Source organism: Coniosporium apollinis (genome assembly GCF_000281105.1).
Source record: "Coniosporium apollinis CBS 100218 chromosome Unknown supercont1.17, whole genome shotgun sequence".
NCBI lineage: Eukaryota > Fungi > Ascomycota > Dothideomycetes > Coniosporium > Coniosporium apollinis.
Window position 1 is genome coordinate 398,908 of NW_006913279.1, and position 19,665 is coordinate 418,572.

General features: G+C 54.3%; 5 protein-coding genes across 5 annotated transcripts; 2 read left to right on the forward strand and 3 right to left on the reverse strand.

The window, feature by feature from the left end:
- Nucleotides 1-410: 410 nt before the first annotated feature.
- On the reverse strand, nt 411-1,134 carry W97_04094 (uncharacterized protein; the record flags this gene model as incomplete). The annotated part of the gene is made up of 4 exons (XM_007781987.1): nt 411-545; nt 618-727; nt 798-894; nt 952-1,134. 4 exons carry the CDS (start codon nt 1,132-1,134, stop codon nt 411-413), a joined length of 525 nt encoding a protein of 174 aa, XP_007780177.1.
- Nucleotides 1,135-1,772: 638 nt separating this feature from the next.
- On the reverse strand, nt 1,773-4,926 carry W97_04095 (uncharacterized protein; the record flags this gene model as incomplete). Its single annotated transcript, XM_007781988.1, has 5 exons — nt 1,773-1,942; nt 2,008-4,120; nt 4,172-4,384; nt 4,435-4,721; nt 4,776-4,926. 5 exons carry the CDS (start codon nt 4,924-4,926, stop codon nt 1,773-1,775), a joined length of 2,934 nt encoding a protein of 977 aa, XP_007780178.1.
- A 1,750-nt stretch (nt 4,927-6,676) lies between these two features.
- On the reverse strand, nt 6,677-7,843 carry W97_04096 (uncharacterized protein; the record flags this gene model as incomplete). The annotated part of the gene is made up of 1 exon (XM_007781989.1): nt 6,677-7,843. The coding sequence occupies one exon, from the start codon at nt 7,841-7,843 to the stop codon at nt 6,677-6,679; it is 1,167 nt and encodes a 388-aa protein (XP_007780179.1).
- Nucleotides 7,844-9,192: 1,349 nt separating this feature from the next.
- Nucleotides 9,193-16,302, forward strand: W97_04097 (uncharacterized protein; the record flags this gene model as incomplete). Its single annotated transcript, XM_007781990.1, has 5 exons — nt 9,193-9,777; nt 9,848-10,172; nt 10,216-15,227; nt 15,280-16,182; nt 16,240-16,302. The coding sequence occupies 5 exons, from the start codon at nt 9,193-9,195 to the stop codon at nt 16,300-16,302; spliced, it is 6,888 nt and encodes a 2,295-aa protein (XP_007780180.1).
- Nucleotides 16,303-17,699: 1,397 nt separating this feature from the next.
- On the forward strand, nt 17,700-18,287 carry W97_04098 (uncharacterized protein; the record flags this gene model as incomplete). Its single annotated transcript, XM_007781991.1, has 1 exon — nt 17,700-18,287. One exon carries the CDS (start codon nt 17,700-17,702, stop codon nt 18,285-18,287), a length of 588 nt encoding a protein of 195 aa, XP_007780181.1.
- Nucleotides 18,288-19,665: the final 1,378 nt, after the last annotated feature.

Sequence of the window (19,665 nt, forward strand, 5' to 3'; positions counted from 1 at the left end):
TCTAGGCTGTCGCTGATGATTTGTTCCACGGAGCACGCAGCATCTTCGTGGCTGCCTCACTTGCGGCGAATGGAAACGCTCCCGGACGGATTTTCCACGTGTTTGAGCTTTTACTCGTGCCTCCCCGCTCACCGCTCAAGGAGCTGAAGAAGACCTGATCGCTCTGAGCGTTCAGCTGGCCTCAGGTGAGGGGTTAGCTGAACTTAGCGCTTACATTCATACTGTCAGTTTGCGAACTTCCAGTGAACCTTAACCATTCTCCGGAAACGTGACACGCCGAATAATCGGCTCTCTTATTGGCCAGTATCATCCTAATCCAAAACTCCTTCAGCCCAGCGAAGAGTAGATAGAGTATCGTCACGATCAGTCTTGCACGTCTGACCTCGTCCTCCGTCGCTCCTAAGAAACTCCTATCCCTGTTCACGAAGGCGATCTCTCACGCGCATGAGAGCTTTCCCCAGTAGATTCTCACCCCATCTCTCTCTGTTCTCTCCAGCGTCGTTTGCGCCGAAGCCCACACCCCAAATTCGATCAAAGGGTGATGCCTACAGGAATACGTTTAGTCTTCCTGCGGCTGCTACAGTGTACCTGACCGGTTACGGAGAGCGATTGCTTACTTCTACGAGCTCCCTGTCCCCTGTTTCCAGCAGCAGCTTCCTCAGCTGCTCTTTCTCCTTACTGTTGGTGAACTTCCACCAGTTGCCCTCTTCGACTATGCGACTCTTGTCTGCGGGAGGTATTGTCTCAGCGGTACAAACGAGGAGAACGACTGCTCATGTGACCAGAGATGCACTCACGCTCATCCCACTTAGCCCTCTCAAACCCCTTGACCTTCCGTCCCAGCGCTTTGTGCTCTTTCGGGCTCGGAGCCTCGACCATCTGCTGTGCTATCTTCTACAAGGCCCTTTAGCATACCGAGCATGCAGATTACGGCGTGATGATATAGCATACCTCATCCCCAAAGAGCTTCGCTTTCTGCACCATCATCCACATCTCCGCTGATCGGTAGCTGATGCCCTCGTGCTCGAAAGCACAGTCGTACCACTGTGACAGGAAGCCATATGGGTGATCGTATTCGCGCCAGAAATACACGGGACTTTTCTCGTCGGCGGAGCTGAGGACTGTTGCGGACATGGCGAGGGTTCTTGCTCTGACAGCCGTGAAGGAGGACAAATTCCTACCGGGGAGCTGGATAGTCCTCAGAAGCATGCAACCTGGGCTACGAGCCGAATCGCTGATATATGTACTGTTTCCTAGGCCACAATCTAAATGCACCGCCCAGCGTCAATCAAGGTAGGTGCATTCCCAAGTGATGACTGGTCGAGGGGGACCCCACCAATCATGATTGTCCAGCCGCTCGACCGTGGCTCAGCCTTGCCAGGCTGGTGCCAAAAAGGGTAATCGCGTATCTGGATCCAACATCCGATGAGTCAAATTGTCATTGCGTTCGAATCTAGCTAAAGGGCAACATAAGCTGTTACCTTTAACAGATTGTTAAGGCTCCTCACAAGCTCACCAGGTTGAGGCCTACTTGCACGTAATAAAAATTACACTTCTAACAGGCTTCGTGATTTAGATGCTATCGAGCACTCCCATACCGCTTAAGCCATCTATTTACACTGCTAGTCATACCCCACCAGAGCCGAATATACAAGGAACTCCAAAGCATTCCAAAGCCCAAAATGAAGTGGTATCTCTAGAGTAGAGCGAGCGTGTATCCAACATCCCTCCCACAGCCGTTGTGTATGTCGACATGAAACGTGAGCCTCCACTCAGCACCGCTGCAGATAGTTGCTGGGCACCAGTCCCGACCGGCCAGCCTTCCCTACAACTTCAGCCTCCCACCAACCGTCATCTTGCAGCCTGAGTACGGCGAGAATGTCGCCCTTCGCAAAACCCAGCTCCTCGGGTATCTGAGCTTGGTACATATACATAGCCCTCGCTACATCACTGTTAGCAGATATTCTCTCTCAACTTCCAGAGACGTGCGCCCAGGTCGTCACTCACCATGATGCAAAATCTTCCTCCCATCTCTAGAAAACTCGCCCGGCGCCACAACACTCTTACTCCTGACTCTCCCCACCTGACCTGCCGCAGGATCTCCATACCCAAACTCGCCGCCGCCGCCATGATACCTACTATCCTGGCGCCCACCGCTCTGCGGCCTCCCACCACCACCACCGTACTCCCCAGGGCCAGGCGCAAGCTGCAGCGCCATACCGCCCATATCGCTCCCACGACTACTACCCGGCCGCTCCTGCCGCGCGAACGCCGGAGCCGGAGCAGGACTGACCGCACCGCCTCTCGTCCCGGGACGGCTCCCGTATGCTGGCTGGGGCGAAACAGCTCTCGGCACAACGCCCTGCGACCCGCCGTGGGGGTTGTATGCGTTGTAGTCTTGCCGCGGCTTGACGGGACTCGAGGACTGGGCTCGTGGGCGCGCGGCGCCGACGGGTGGCGCGCTGTACGGGTTCGGCGACGGGGCGCGCGGGTTCAGGGGCGCGGGGCTGGCGTACGGATTCGGTGACGGAGCGCGCTGGTACGAGGACTGCTGGAGACCGGGGCGGGGAGAGGCGGCGCGCAGAGGTGCTGGGCTGGTGGCTCGAGGAATGATCTCTTGGCTTTGTTGGGCGCTGTTGCCGCGGGTGGGGGGACGGGAAGGCGTGCGTGCGTCTATGGTGGGTGGGGCTTGGCGGGGCCGTGAGGGCGAGTTGAACATGTCGCGGTTCTGGTTGATGTATTTTTGCGTCGTTTGTTGCATCGCTCGGGCCGTGTGTGCTGGTTGCGGTGCGCCGAGACGGCTGATGGGTTGATCGGAGGCGTAGGATGGAGGGGGCGTACCGCGTTTGGCGGCGCTGAGGACGCCGTTTCCTAGGGTGGAGAGAGGTGTTGGCATACCGTTTGTAGGCGTTGCTGATGCGCCGGAGCCATTGCTGGGTGTTCCCGGTGGTGCTGGTGTAGCAAGGCCGTGGTATCGGTCAGCTGACATGCGAACCGAAGATTGCTTGGTGACCCCTTTGAGCTCAGCGAGTGCTTGAGCGACTGGGTCAAGTTCCTCGTTGGCGGGTTCCGTGTTCGAGCGCACGGGTTTACGCGCGTCAGGGGAGGCGACGTCGAAGACGTTGTTGCCTACGTTGAGCTGAAAGTTCGCTCGAGGGTCAACAGGCTCAGGTGAAGGTGAAGGCTTGTCGCGGCCAAACACTGGGCGACCCGATTGACGGGTAGGACTGATGTTGTCGGGAGCTGCATTGCGCGACATCGGTGCCCATGTATTACGGCTAGAGGGTGGCATGATCTGGGGTGTCTCTTTTTCATGCTTGCTGCGCCGACGGAACGGACTGTTGAAGAACCCGCTCTTCTTCTTTTGGACGGAATCGTCCAGAGGAGTCGGACCACTCTCCTTTACAGGCGAATGGGCTCCGCTTGGAGGCTCGAAGCTGGAGAACGAAGTCGGGTTGGAGTACTCGCTCTGCGAATCTCGGCTCGATGGACGCACAGGACTAGCCACAGAACTTCGCTCAGATGGTGGGCCGATTCGACAGAACTGGGTCATGCCATCCATTGGATACTCATTGTGAGGTACTTTGGGAATATCGTTATACTGCTCCTGGTGGAGCCGGGGTTGGCTTGGCGGTTGCATACGAGCATCACTCTGAGCACGAGATTGCGCTCTTGGCCGCTGCTGCTGGCTTGGAAGAGTGTCCTGGACAGGCGCAGGTTGAGGATCTCTGTGGCTCAGTTCCTTAGCGAGAGCATTTTCGGGATCGTGGTGGGACTCGAATGTCGACGGCTGTGGTGAGGAGCTCCTGAACGCTGGATTCATCGTTCGCTGGAACTGAGCCACGGAGTAGTTCTCGTCTGCGTCAGCCTCGGAGCCATGATCATCCAGGTCCCCGCGGCAGAAGTTGATAAACTTTGGAGGATCAGGAATTTCCTGCCCTGTTCCAGCTTCCTTGATAAAGTTCGAGATGTCCTTCTCCACTTCGAGGTCTTCCAGAGACAAGCGGATCTTTTCGCAAGCCTGATCGTCACTCACGCAGACGGTCGAAGCAATATTGGCAAAGTTCCAGAGACTGCTCTTCATGAAGTCTATCCGCTCCTCCTCGAGGTCTTGGAATTTCTGAGGACCTGTCAGCGTCACAATATGATAGAACAGACGTTCCAGGCTTACGTCGCATGCTGCCTTCCAATCTCGGTTCCATCTTCCAGTCGTTTCTTCGAGCACCTTGACCGCTGCTTCGTACTCGCTGCTGGTATTTGAGAGTTGGATCTGGGTTTTCTCCAACTTGGCCTTGTTCTTGCGCTCCTCTTGACCCATAACCATATGTCCTTGGGCTAGGTAACCCTTGATCTTTAAGCAGTCCTGCTCGTACCGGTCGCGCGACTGTCATGAATCAGTGTCTTGATCTTGTGCTTTCCCTATACTCGACACACCTTGTTTACGGCAGCAGTCTGTTGCATCTTGACCTTGAGTAGCTTCTCGATACCCGACTGTACGATCTTCCGCCGCTCCTTGATCCCTCCCGCGAACGCCGCCAGCGGCTCCTCGAGCTCGCTCTTCATCTGACCAGCAATATTCTGATGCGCCTTGCCCATGGATTCGATTTCGCCTCGGACGACATCGAGAGACATTCGGAGGGTACCCGATTCGGAGGAGCCGAGCGGCTTGCGGGAAAGGTTGAGGAGTTTGCGTGAGTATTCATCTTCGATTGCGGCGCGCGCTGCATTGCATGTCAGCCTAGCCGCAATGTGCGCGACCTCCATGCGCCACTGACCGGTATAGAAGGCTTTCAGTTCGTCGCCAGTGACTTTGGCATTGTGCATGCGATCAAGGAGCGGAGACACGCCTGCGTCATCTTTGCCCCAGAAGTTGTTCGCGAACGAGAGAGATACCGAAGGAGGCTCCGAGACTGTGGTCCCCGGCATAATGCCTACTGGTAACGATAGTGGACGATTGTGGTCGTGCTGTGTCGCAGCGTGCTTCGCATCAGATAGAGGATGCTGTGCGGTATGCGGCGGGTAAGTTTATCCACGAATGTATAGCTGGAGCAGGGTAGGATGTGCGAGCGGAATTTTGGCTTGGAGTGAGTGAGTCTCGAAATGCGACAGAGAGAGGGAGGTGACGCGCCCGTGTAAATACTGGGGGGGTGGGTGTTGCTATGGGCGGAGCACGAGCCGCGCCGCGCCAATACCTAGGTAGTCCACCTCATCCTCACGACAAGACCACTTTGACCATTAAAAAGCAGACACGAACTGATGGTCAAGAAACAGTTGAGGACTTTCTCTTGAACGAGCTGCCCTTCGGGAGAGTGACCGACTGGTGCACAATCAGTAATCTACCGGAGACGCGCCCAGCAGCTCCGTCAGTAGCTCTTTCACCAAAACTCATCATCAGTCGCCCCGGGGCTCGCGCAAGGCCTTGAGGACGTGCTATGGAAACCAAGCTTTAGAAACTCGGGACAGCTTCGGACGCTCTAATATGCTCGGGGGCATTGCAGAGCTCTCTTATCTTTCAGGCACACCTTACCGCTGCGGCGGCGGCGATAGAGCTCGAGAAGATAGGCGTTGGTTCTTCTCATGCTCTACCCAGACTTAACACAGTCAAACAACTGGGCACCCGCTGTACTCAGCACAAAGTATCAGAAGTTGATGCGGTTGGCTCGTGGGTTGTGCGTATTGGGACCTGCAGCAGGACCGTGGATACAAGCTGTGGCTGCCGAATGATGCGCCTACGCCCCTGGCATGCCCAAATAGCTGGCAGAGACACGGTGTATGTCAAAGCCTGTCACGTAGGTACGCAACAGAGATGTCGAACCGTGAAACGGACAGAGGTGAATCAGGCGCGATGGGCGGTAAAGCGCGTTACCTACCGATGGTTTATCTGCGAGCCTCTGCAAGGTTTCCTTTCCCGTTCTAGAGGGTGAGTGTCGCCGCCCTAGGCTCGCGCGAGCCGAGGTGAGTTTTGGGTGGGCATTGGTGAGCATAGGTAGGGTGATAAACAGGTTGATCCCTCACCCTGGCTCACCCGTGTCTCAAGGAGCCCGAAAGGCTCCCTCGACTCAGCCACTTCCTCCGATATTGCTCCGTGACGTGCTTTATACCTAGGTTGCGTACTGTTTTAATTCTTGGTCCTCACCATCTCAGCGGCACTGCAGTTAAGACGCTACCTAAGCAGAAAACGACCGCACCATCTTGTAAGCTAGACACCAGCGGTAATTATGGTGTCGTTCAACAGCCTGAGCAGCCTAGACGCACCGGCATAAAAGATCGTGTTCTTTGAAATGGAAGCTCCAGTCTGGCCGAAATATTGTCTTGGAAGCTGCAACTGCCACAGCACGACTTTGCTTCTACTTGATTCAGAACACTAAAATATCTAATAGAGAACTAAAACATATACCAGAGAAAAGAAGTCGATAGCCTCAACCTCCGCCCATTATCGTTCGGCTCAAACCCTTGTCCTGAGAATTAATGTAATTACTAATGATCTATTTCCCTTTCCATCATCATTTGGAAGATGCCGTAGCACACACACTTGTTCACTTAGCTACTAGCCCCCCTGTTCCCTACCCCGGGCCATACCTCAGCCTACAGCGACGGCGGCGCAGGCCTGATGTACCTCCCATCAACAACTCCAGTGTGCGTGAGGCGCCTCGCCGCGAAGATCACCACCACCGGGCTACGTAACGGAAATTCCAAGCCCGTACCCCGATCCCGGCCGCCCATTCCCCGCCTTACCCCTACGCTCTGAAGCCGGACTCCCTGGCTCAAGCATTTCTGGCGACACTCCGCCGAGGGCGCCCACGCGCCGCTGCGCCGCTGCGCCTTGTTGGTGTGTCTGGCTCGGACTCAACGGCGACGAGCGCGAGGACGCTGTGCTGTCGAGTTCAGCTGGCGCGACGGCTGGCGAGGGGTGCATGGAGGGGTAGGAGAAGGGCGAGGGAAGGGATTTGCGGGAGATGGGGCTTGTCGCACGGGTCTCGGTGAGGGGGAGTTCGTGGGCCGTTGCCGGGGTCTCGGTGTGGAGACTGTTGGTGCCGATTTTGAGCTGGTCCTCTAGAGTCGAGTAGCGGGGCAGGAGCGTTGTGCGGTGTTTGGAAAGGTCGTGGTCTGGTGGAGCGTTAGCTGGTGATGAGTACTGAGGCGAGGCTGAGGGGATTATACGTGCAGGGAGCTCACTCATGGCGGGAGAGCTTTGGTACATGTCTTGCATAGGAGGTGCATTGGGATTGAGATAATCATCGGGACCGGCACGGCCGCTTCGCCGTGACTTGGGTGAGCGCCGTCTCATGCGCCAGATAATGAGGCCCACGATAAGGGCGAGGACCACGGCGCCTCCGGCGGCACCGCCAGCGATGGCGGCCACTGGTGTATCTTGTTCATCGGAGTCCGTGGTAAGGGGAGTCGAAGAAGGAAGGCTTATCGATGTGGAAGTTGGTATCTCTGCACCACTTGTCGACGAGCTCTCTGCAATCGACGCAAAGGATGCTGCTATACTGGGATTCGACGGTAACCGCGCTGGCGTCAGATCCCCTTTCGGACACCCACTGGCCGGACTGCAGGGATTTGATTTGCAGCATCCCATGAATGAAGGCGTCGGCGTCGTGTAATTACATTGGTAGGGCTGTGACCCATATTCACACACCACATCGGGGAATTTTCCGTGATAGGTCGCATCGAAGCTGGCAGGTTGCAGATTGCCGGCGTGACATCCTAGCTGGCAAGGCGATTGAGACCCTTGTTGGTTGACATCGACACAGCAACCAACGAAGTTTGAGCAAGCATACCAATTGCCTTCGGCAGGGCAGTAAGGTCCAAATGCTTGTCTCTTTCGCAGGAGAGACATCATGGGAGAGAGTTACCCAGCCGAAGAAGACAGAGAAGAGAATTACCCAGCCCCCGCATGGCCCGCAGAGCAAGGCCGGACTCTTAAGACGGGAACGCTGCAGCCAAATCATGCGGGCAAAATGCCGCAACATCGCCACGGTGTATTGCGCAAGCTGCTCCTCCGGGTGCAGTAAGGCTGACCCAATCTGTCGGAGAAGTTGGTGGTGGCAAAGGCCAGATCTCGTCCAGCCTTACGTCTTGGGGCAGCAGCGAAAAAAGTGTTGTCGGGAACCCAGAAACATGCATTGTGGATTATGGGGTTTACATGATGATCCAGGAACAACTCTGAAGGCCGTTGGAGCCGATTTGCCTAGTGCGCCTGTAATTTCTTCTTAAGAACCTGAATGCTTCATAATATTTTGCATCATGAAAGAAGAAACAGCATAGAGACTGAGAAGCGGCCGTGAGCGAAAAGCAACGAGCGTTGTGGAGGAGGTTGCCCAACCACGAAAGTTCGTGCCACACCCTCCTCGACCTCGCATAGCTATCACCTACCTGCAGCTGTAGGAAGAACTGCGCCTTGCAGAACTCTGTACTATTTTTACACTTATCAAAGCCAGAGAGTGTTCAATCCATAGTAGATGTGGATACCTCATCCCTTGTCGTTCGCAGCAGGCGGGGCTTTTTCGTGAATAGATAGCCGAGTATTCTTTCTAGAAGTGAGGGGAAGCAGGACGCGGTTCGGTGGAATTCTGAGCGTCACAGAGGGCCAGAAGGCGAATCCGATGGTCTCTAGTACTAGAGCTCGACTCACTATTCGTGCCTCTCATGCAAGGCCAGGTCGCTGTGGTTCAGTCCAAAGCACGGGTATTATAAAATCGCGTACAGTCGCGAGCGTCTAGAGCGCTTAGAGTCTATTCTAAGCGCTTAGAAGCACGTGACCTCGGAATAATAGAAGATCCGAACGCCGAGAAATATCAAGTTTACGTCGTGACAAGAACGGCGCCTTCTAACATTGGGTTAGAAGCTAATAGAGTACGGCATAATACATTAGCGGTGGTGTTCCCGGAGGAAGAGTAGAGAGCTGCATACAAAGTTTGGTGGGTTTCTCGCTTAGTGGCGGGAACTTTTGCGGCAACAGTGTAGGTAGTCACGTAGTGCAGGCACAGGTGATGCCAAGAAAGCTGCAAGGCTCGCCGCCGAGTAGTTGAGCCTCAGGTCACGCTCGCTGCAACTTCAACTTCTGCGACTTGACCTGCAGCCCAGAACCCCGTCACCCTCGCCCTTAACCCCCCCATTACCTACCCTTCCTCGCAAGACCCCGTTATCCCATAGTCCCTTCCGCTTGCCCATGGGAGAGCTGCCTAGATGAGCCAGCAATTCTCCTGGGGCTCGTCAAGACAGCAGCAGAGCGGGCGCCGTGGACTGACCCCAATATCAACCGCGTTCAACTCTGGCGCTCCATCCGCCAGCCCTTCGCGCAACGCTTTCTCGCCTTCGCAAACCAGCTTCCCCGCGATACAGCCCTTAGCCAGCAGACACGTCGCCAGTCGCGCCTCGTCCTTCTCGTCGTCCTCCCCCTTCTCGCCAACCAACACCGGATCGCAGCAGCCGCCTTCGAACCAGCTGCTGTCGTCCGGAAGACCAAGGACGATAGCGCCACCGGGCAACCCCAGTTCAGCTTCCTCCGCCGCCGCTGTGCCTACCGCGTCGCAAGGGGGTGGAGGTGCTTCGAGCAGCGGCGGAGGGGGCTCCAGGCTTGCGCGAGGTTCACCTTCACTCTCGCAAAACAGCAACATCGGATCGCCCAGCAGCTTAAGCAACCCTTCATCTGCCGCGCCCGGCCAGTCGCTGTCTAAGATTGTCATTGCGCAAATATTTGTGCTGCTGAGCACAATCAGAGACGACAAGGATAAAGCGAAGTGGGACAGCCAGGCCGACCAGATACGAAAGGTATTTCATGCAGAGCAGTCGCGCCAACGTCACCTGAACCAGAGCAGAGTTGCTTACTTGCGCGTTGCAGCTGATCGAATCGTGCGGCATGGACGTCTATGCCAAGTACTTCCGTCGCCTTCTCTCCAACAACGCGGCTCAAATATTTCCAGGCGCTGGCCGTAGCAGCGATGCCTCTGGTAGCTATAGGTTGCTAGTAGAAGAGATGCAGAAGATCACGACGGACACACAACAAGCTTACAAGATCGCCGAGTCCATCGATGGCCCTGAGGCCGATCTGTTCAAGGATTTCGATCTTTCAGCTTTCATGGAGCACTTCAAACTCGACCCGTTGGCTAGGACAGCTTTGGCGCTCGCACTCAAGACCGCTTCAAAACCCGACTTGAGGATGAAAGGTACTTGCCACAGCACGAGCTTTTGACCCATGCTAACAACGAGCAGCGGACGCCATCCTTACGAATAACCTCGAGAACTTCCTTGCCATAGCTCTTCCTCCGTACGATCACTCACAGGTGGATCTGCTCCCCTCTTTCGTCGCATCGGTACTGGAACGCCTCATTCAATACCCTCCACGGAGCTGGAGTGACGAGGACAAGCTCGAATTGGTGAAGGTTGTACGAAGTCGTTATGCAAAGAACGGCATGCTAGTACCCACCGAGGTCGCCGCTGCCTTGTACGTAGTGGAACTCGTAGGGCCTCAAAATCCTCTTGTTCGGCTAGTTCAGCGCACAGGGCCCCGAGGTACCTCCAGTCTCGAAGCTTGTCGAGACCTGTTGGCTTCTGCGGAAATACGCGACATCAGCTATCAGCAGGTTGCAAGTGTGCTTCTCTACATGGTCATTGCGCAGGACGGCCAAGCTTACAATGCTGGCACTTTCGTTGCGGCACTTCGCGAGCACCGTGCTGGTCAGCGCCTCGACTGGCAGGACATTGTCGCTTCTTTCGACCGCGAGGACTTGAGAGTGACCAAGTCTCAATTTCTCGCTTTGTACAATGCGCTGCTGCCTTTGGCGACAGCGTACGAGAACTTCGATATCCAGCGGCTATGGGGCGGTGATTGGCAGTACGGCGACACTCAGTTGTCTTTCGTCGTTGCTTTTCTTTCGTGCTCTCCGGAAGAGTTGGACGCTTCGCAGATTCCTCGGTTACGCGCCGCTTACTCGATGGATATGTACGAGGACGCGCCGGAAGACGTCAAAGCCTACGCTAGCAGTGCGATAAGACATCCTTTCGTCTCGCTTGACGCGACGTCCATGCTGTTCACCACAGTTTTCCGGTCACAGGAGACATACAACCAAGCAGCTAGCATGAGGATCCCCAACACGATCATCAACCCGCACACCCAGATGTTCACGGTGTCTGCGGCTGCAGTACCGAAGCCTTGGGGCGGCGTTCAAGAGATGGCGTTGAAGCAACTATTAGATCCATTTGTGGAAAAGACACTACCGAACCACGGCTTCGTCCTTCATGGACTATGGAAAGCCGACCACCACTGGCTTGCGCAGAGACTCATTGAGAAATACATGCAATCTCCATTGGTACTTCTGCCGATCTTTGAGCATGCGCAGGAGCTTGGCTGGTTAGATTCCTTGATCGCGCTCAACAGTGATATGAGTGTAGACCTTGCTGCTCTTGCGCATGGCCAGGATCTGTTCGACCTCGATGCCTGGCTAGAACAAATGTTTCTGCAGCTTCCACAGGTTTTCCCCCGCATTCTTCTTACGTTCCTGACCACCAAAGGAGAAGATGAATTCCGGATTTTGCGAGAGAATGAGCCACCGAGCACTGTACCCTTGCTGGTCAAGACCGTCTATCCGCTACTGAGCTCTCTACAGGGACATCTTTCCGATGAGGAACTGGTCAAGCTACAACGTGACTGCATGCAGCGTTACCCAAGGCTTATCAACTACGGTGAAGGCTTCGACGATATTATCAATGCCAACGGCAAAAACGGCAACGCGATGTCTCCCGAGATTGACGCACAGATGCAGGAGCATTACAAGAAGATGTATGGCGGTGAAAGCGAGGTCCGTGAGGTCGTTGAAGTTCTTCAAAAATACAAGACCTCGGAAGATCCTGTGGAACAAGACTTGTTCGCTTGCATGATTCACGGGTTGTTTGATGAGTACAGCTGCTTCGGTGAATATCCTCTCGAGGCACTAGCGGTCACCGCGGTCTTGTTCGGGAGCATCATCAACTACAACCTGCTCTCACGCATCCCACTTCAGGCGGCCTTAGCAATGGTTCTTGAAGCGGTTCAGGAATTCAAGCCCGCGACTACCATGTACAAGTTCGGGCTACAAGCGCTTCTTCACTTCAAGAGCCGATTGCAAGAATGGCCTAGCTTTTGCGACCGTCTCTTGCGCGTGTCGGACCTCCGAAATACCGAGATTTGGGAAGTCGCGCAAGAAGTCGTGCGAAGCCAACACGGAAGTGACGCCTTGAATGGCGATACACGAAACGGTATGCCACACAGCAACGGCAACGTCGATCAGTTTCCACCACCCGAACCAATGTATCCTCCATTCTCTTGCCTCAACGTGGATCCCCCCGTCCGAGGGGACTTGTACGAAGAACCGGATGAGGATGTACAAGATAAAGTTCTCTTCGTTCTGAACAATGTGTCCGAACGCAACCTGAAGGACAAACTCAAAGATCTGAGAGAAGCATTAGAGGAAAAGCATCATCAGTGGTTCGCAGGCTACCTTGTGGAGGAGCGGGCAAAGATGCAGCCAAATTTTCAACAGCTCTATCTCGACATGCTCGAACTGTTCAATGACAAGACGCTGTGGGCTGAGGTCCTTCACGAAACCTATTCATCAGTCATCCGAATGCTGAACTCGGATTCCACCATTACTTCTTCCACCGAGCGAACACATTTGAAGAACCTAGGCGGATGGCTTGGATCCCTCACCATCGCTAGGGATCAACCAATAAAGTTCAAGAACATCTCGTTTAAGGATCTGCTCATCGAAGGTCACGATACCCAACGGCTAGTCATCACGATACCCTTCACATGCAAGGTGCTGCTACAAGCGGCGAAGTCTAAGATTTTCAAACCGCCCAACCCATGGACCATGGAGATTATACGCCTGCTGCTGGAGCTGTACCATTTTGCCGAGCTGAAACTCAATCTCAAGTTCGAGATCGAGGTGCTCTGCAAGGGCCTAGACCTCGACTACAAAACCATTGAGCCATCTGAGAGCATCCGCTCCCGTCCAGTTCCGGAAGACGAGCTTCTTGGTCCAGTCGTTCTATCTGAGGGCCCGGACGGGTTCGGGGATTACTCACTCATGAACCTCAATCGCGCCAGAGTACCGAGCGAACGCTTCACGCCTGCTGCTATTGCTGCCAGTTTGCCAGATATCGCAAACCTGCTTGTGATCCCGCCTACCTCCACCAACTTGATTCCGCCTGCACGTATGACCCAGGTATACGCTTACGCTGCCCAGCAAGCGGTAGCTGAGATCATTGGGCCAGTTGTTGAACGCTCAGTAACGATCGCGGCTATCTCAACGGCGCAGTTGGTGATCAAAGACTACGCAACAGAGCCGGATGAAGATCGCTTCCGACTGGCCGCTCATAGCATGGTCAAATCTTTAGCTGGCTGCCTAGCGCTAGTAACGTGCAAGGAACCCCTCAAGATGAGCATGCTCAACAGCATCCGCTTGGCTGCGCGAGAGCTCCCGGAGCAAGCGTTGCCAGAAGGATCTATACTCATGTTCGTCAATGATAACCTCGATCTTGTCTGCAGCTATGTCGAGCGCGCAGCTGAAGAGCAGTCACTTCCTGAGATTGACGCGCATATTGAGGATGGCATTCGTGCGCGAAGGCACCATAATAGCACTCGCCCCAACGAGCAGTTCATGGATCCGCTTGTCAGCCGGTGGGCTGGGTACATCCCAGAGCCCTACCGCCAAGGCCCAAATGGTTTAAATCGCGAACAGCTTGCTATCTTCGAAGATTTCGGCCGCCAAGTACGAGGATTGCCAGGCCATGCCAATGCTGCTTCGCAGGATAGCGGACGCCAGGTTCTCGACCTACTCCAGGATCACTTCCCTCCTATTCCAAACCTAGCAACCCCTGCCGAAGGCCCAGTTCTGACCCGCGCAGGGATTCAGCAAGTGTCTCGTATGCAACCAACGCCGGCTGCCCAGCTCTCCCAAGCTCAGCCCCAGATCAACGATTACATTGATGCTCAGAGCGTTGTAGAACGCATACGCGAGCTCTTCGCGGAGGTGCAGCACGCCGCACGGGAAGCGCCAGAAGAGCATATCGAGGACATGCCGCCGACTGCACCGACTCGCGCTGCCTTTCATCAACTCCTTGTTGCCCTCGCAAGCTCCGGATCCCAGCTTGATACGGTTTCCGAGGCGCTGGCTCACTTTATCTTTGAGTACATCTACAATGAAGCCGAGCGCCGCTTGGAAGTTGAAGTGATGGTGCGGTTGCTCGGCAATGTCTGCGATATCGCTGTCAAGACTGGGAAGCGAGTCATGACCTGGCTGGCGAACTTGGATGAACGCAAGTTGTTCAACGTCACGGCCACTATCTGCTGGCTGAGCAGCGGCTTACTGACCATTGATCGTGTCGATCAGTCTGTCGCCAAAGCGTTTGATGATCGCAATGTCGCAGCTGCGGAATTCCTGTCGGCTTTGATGGACGAGCTGCTCCTTACCGGGCAGCCTGGTGTCCTCCGTGCAGACCTGGTGAGGTCTCTGGGAGCCTTGACCCGTTGGCTCATCGAAGACCCACAGCTTGAGGTCGGCAAGCAGATCGTCTCGAAACTACAAGTTCCTGCAGATACGCTTCCTTCGCCTGCGTACTCCAATAAGCAGGATCAACTCGAATACCTTTTCGACGAATGGATCCACCTCCAACGCAGGGATGCTCCGGAGAAATCCATCGCGGCGTTCGTCCGCCAGCTGCTTCAGTCAGAGGCAATGAGCACACGGGAAGCTTCTATGGACTTCCTTCGTGTCTGTATCGACAAATCGGTCGAGGTCTACGAGACCGACGAAGCCTACCTGCCGCCACGTCTGGCCCCTCATGACGCCTATACCCACATCGATGCTCTTGCCCAGCTAGTCGTGTGCTTAGTTGTCTACCGAGGCGAGCCAGAAGGCACTGACAAGACGGACAAACCTACGTATTTCGAGGGGATTCTCAGCTTGATCGTCTTGAACCTCTGCCATCATCAGAACAAGCGCGGCGAAGATTTCAATCAGAAGGTCTTCTTCAGGCTATTCTCGAGTATTCTGTGCAGCCTTCGCAGTGCCGCGGAGGCCCTCGCTGGGTTGGAAGACGACATGATGAACGTTATGGGACGGGCGTTCTTAGCGCTTCAGCCCAACTACTTTCCCGGTTTCGCTTTTGCATGGCTTTCCCTGATTTCGAACCGCATCTTCATGCCTGCCATGCTCAATCAGGGCGAGCAGAGCGAACAAAGCGTGAGTGTTTATGTTCGATACCTTGTGTTTGTTCTAACTGACACCGCTACAGGGTCTGGATATCTACGTTAAGCTTTTCGAAATACTGCTAGCCTACACCGGGGGTCTCTTGAAGCCGAGTCAACCGTCGGGCGCTGCGGCAAACTTTCATCGAGGGGTGCTCAGGGTTCTCTCAGTCCTGTACCACGACTTTCCGGAATTCCTGGCCGAAAATCACTTCCAATTATGCAATGCGATTCCGGCCCACTGTCATCAGCTCCGCAACATTGTGACGAGCGCATATCCCTCTTTCCTCGCAACTCTTCCGGATCCTTTCTTCTCTGGTCTTCGAGTCGATCTTATCGACGACGTTAGGTCCGCGCCGAGGATCCTCGGAGACTTCAAGAGCCCGATTCGTGAAGCCAAGATACAGGAGACAGTCGATAAGCTTCTGGTCAGCGATGAGATCGACTCCGCAGAAGTTGACAAGATCTGCCAAGCGGTGTATAACGTCCAGCGTAAGGCAACAGCCTTCCAGAACGAGCCGATCAACGTCAACACCGTCTTACTCCATGCTCTCGTCCTCTATATCGGAACTAAGGCCATTCCCACCCCATCCGATGCCGGCTCGTCCTTTGATAGTTCGTCAGCAGGTGTCAAGCTCCTCGAGCAGCTGGTCATGACGCTCTCCATCGAGGCCCGGCACTACTTCCTCGGCGCCATCACGAATCAGCTCCGCTGGCCCAACAGCCATACCTACTTCTTCAGCTGCTTCATCATGCATCTTTTCAGAGCCCGCCACCAGGACGCTCAGGCTCTTCAAGACGTCCAGCAGCAGATTACTCGCGTGCTGATCGAGCGCATGGTGGTTGCGCATCGTCCACACCCGTGGGGACTGATGGTGACCTTGGTCGAGCTTTTGCGCAACCAGGCGTTTGGATTCTGGGAGTTGCCGTTTGTGAAGGCGGCGCCAGAGGTAAGCAATCCTTTATCGATGCGCAAATATGCACGTGTACCCTAACAACCGTCATAGGAGGAGCAACTGATCCAGAGTGTCTTCGCTCTGATGCACCAACGGAATGCGGGAATAGCCTGAGCGCGGTCAAATTTCCGAAATGGTGTGTGGACCATCCCATGGTGTGAACTTAACTCTACGACGGGAAATCATGCAGCCATCGGCGAACGAAGGCCCGGCCGCATACCCCATTCATCTTCACCTCATGTTTATCTTACAACTACTTCCATTCTTTGTCGATGCATTTGCATGCGAGGGGTCTCTCTGGGTACCAATGGCCGCATGGAACGAGGCGTGGGCGGGCGGCACATAATCTTCTTGTTCCTGGTCTGCATTACAGGCTTATTCAGGTAGCTGAGCGCATGCTTCGCGCTGGTCACCGGAGCTTGCTGCTGCTACTTCTCTCTTACATTTCACTAAAAAAGCGACGGCGTTGACAAGGGAACGGATACGGGCGGGAATTATATAGTCTACTCTTTCTCATTCTCTTCTGCTTGCTTTGCGGGCGAAGATGAGACGGATATGAATATAGTGTAGGATACCTATGATGATGGTTTTCTGGGACGAGCTGCAACACTGCGCATTTATGATGATGATGATGATGATGATGATGATGATGATGATGATGGTGGTGGAGTTATATTCTCCCTAACGTATGGCCTATTATGCTTGAGACCCACTGTGTCTTAGTAGTATTACATTACTGAATTGCCAGTCTGTTGATAGACGCTTGAGTCGTGCCGACAACCCCGAACAGGTAGTCACTGCCCTTGCTGCAGTATTCTAAAGATACAACTTACATCCTATCTCTGTCTCGGCTAAGAGCGGTTCTGGGGTTTCTCCTTTCGAAATGTAGAAAGGGGTTCGTGAATCTGGTAGTGCGGGTGGTAGAAAATAACGATAAGTACAGCTGAATAATACAGCTATTAAAAATAGATACAATACCTTCCTCAGGTGGAGGCTTGGTCTCCGCAGCAGGGCTGAAGGCTGTCAAGCTGTCCCAGGGCATCGCCCCGCACGCTACCTGAGTTCGGATGTGGTAATCATGGCTCAGCCCTGCCATCTTTACCCCCTTAGAGCCTGCTGAGCGTGCAGAACCAGCTCTTCAGCCGAGTAGCTACGAGTTCGGCAGCTTTTCTACCTCGACCAAACCTTAATGGCTGTAGTCAAGGAATGAGAACACACAGCCATCTTCTGTTCCCGCCGCTCTCTAACCCAGCTGCGGCTGATGTTAGAATAGTCTCAATCATAGTCCAGTTTAGTATAAGGATGCGTGCATACCTCTTCCTACAACCTTATCATCCATCGAATCTCAAACAACAGCTTCTTCTTTCCTAAAGTCTAATCCCATTTGTCGATTTCATCTCAACAATCTCTACTTTCGTGCAGACTGTCATAGCTTACAGCTAGAGCCATCGGCCATTTAAACTTTCTCGAATCATCCACTTTCGCAATATTAGTCTCTAAATCTACCCGAGATGCATTTCAACGCCTTCATTACCGCCCTCTCCGCCTCCGCCTCTATCATGACTCTCACAAACGCTGCACCCTTCGGTGTCTCCGAGCGGTCAGTCATCTGCCCATCAGGCACATCTTACTATCCAGCGGGTAGCTGCAACAGTGGCTTCGTAGGCTGCGCAACCCTTGCCCAGTACTCCTCCGCCTGCCCTGGAGCCCGTCGCTTCTACAATGACTGCGGACCCAACGGAGACCTCGGCTCCTATTACAACTGCGCCAACGGCTTCAAGGGCTGCACCACAGACCGCAATGTGTGCAACCCCGCGACTCCTCAAACCACACCACCCGCTCCCGATAAGAAGAACACTCCTACAGACCCGACAAAGCCCAGAGATCCCAAGCCACCCACCACTGGCAAATGCCCCTCAGGCACCTGGTACGTGCGCGAGAACGACTGCGACAGCGGCTTCGTTGGGTGCACCGACAGCGGCGCCATCTGTCCAGGCCCCAAGCGCTTCTGGGGCAGCTGTCCCACGGGTCACGGCAACTACTATGTCTGCGCCAGCGGCTTCAAGGGCTGCACGACCGATGCTTCGATTTGCAACTGAGCGGGGGGCTTGACGGTTCGGATTTGTGCCTTGTGTGGTCCCTTTGGCGGGCGAAGCATTAGACTGTGGAAAGAGCATCGTGTTATGGATTTGTAAGGATAGCGAGCATTGTCACAGGCATTTTGTTATGAGTTGCATCATCCCCTTGGAGGAGGTCTGACCTAACCTGCTAGTTTGCGAGGTGGGACGAGAGCGAAGCGGAGAGTCATTCATTCATCCATTTTTCTATATTTTCATTTTATCTGTACTTACTGGCTAGTTGGCTCAACTTAACTACTCAAAATGACCGGATTGCCTAAACGAAAGAGTGCTCTAGTGGAAGGAATCTTGGTTAGTCCAACCTTAGTGACCCCTAATGCGTAGTCGCTCTTGATAATACAGGTCACTAACCCGAGACACTCCGTCCCTGCGTTTCATTGTCGCTGGCTCAGGTTGCTCAGGCACCACTCCCCCACTCCATCGTTCGGGACTTGCGCATGCGCATCGAGGAAGGCCTCGCACATTCGCTGGACCTCGAACTTACGGGAATTCGCCGGAGACACTTTCTGGACGAACCGCCATCCGAGACACGGCTTGACCGACTCGTCTTTCTGGACAAGGTGGAGCAGGAGGTCAGATAACGGGGCGGAAGGGGTGGAAAGCTGAACTTTGAAGAGTTTGAGAAGGCGGTGGTGAGGGAGGATGGGCGATTAGGGTTCGTGGAAAGCTGGCTGAATATGGTTAATCTTTAGGCTACCCTATATCTGGCTCCCCCGTCCCTGTTGGCTTTTCTGCCCGGGGGTTTGTTGCATTGCGCATTGAGTTTGGATTCTATCATACATGTACATGTTTTGTCGCAGTAGTGTGCCCGCGGCTGCTTATTTGAGAATCTTAGGCTGATTCTTCAAATGTATCGTAGGAACAGCCGTAGTCGAAGACCGACTTTATGTGACGTGCTATGTGTGGTTTGTTTATCGGGAGGCAAGCGGGAGTGGTCCGACTGGAAGATTGGGATTGAATTGGGCCTGGAATGGGTGAGTTTCTATATCTGTAGTGAGACGAGCTGCGGCGTCTTGCAGCAGCGATGCAAAAATGAAAAAGTGGAAAAGAAACGGTCCAAGCAAAAATCGAACCAGAACCTAACTGCCTTCTTAAGGTTACGGGTGGGTGGCTTGCCTGTAACCACATACCCTTTTGGGGTAGCAGGTAGCAAGTGCCTGTGTCCCGCATTCGCATGAGCCAACGTAGCAAATCTGGGATAAAAGCAAGATTCAGCTACTCATTTAATATAGTTAAATTGCCAATATGTCTTCACTTGACAAGCCTTGGTCTCCTCAGCCTCATGTGACAAAAAATGCTGCTTGTTTCTCGTGTTCAATGGATGCATCTTACGCGGAAG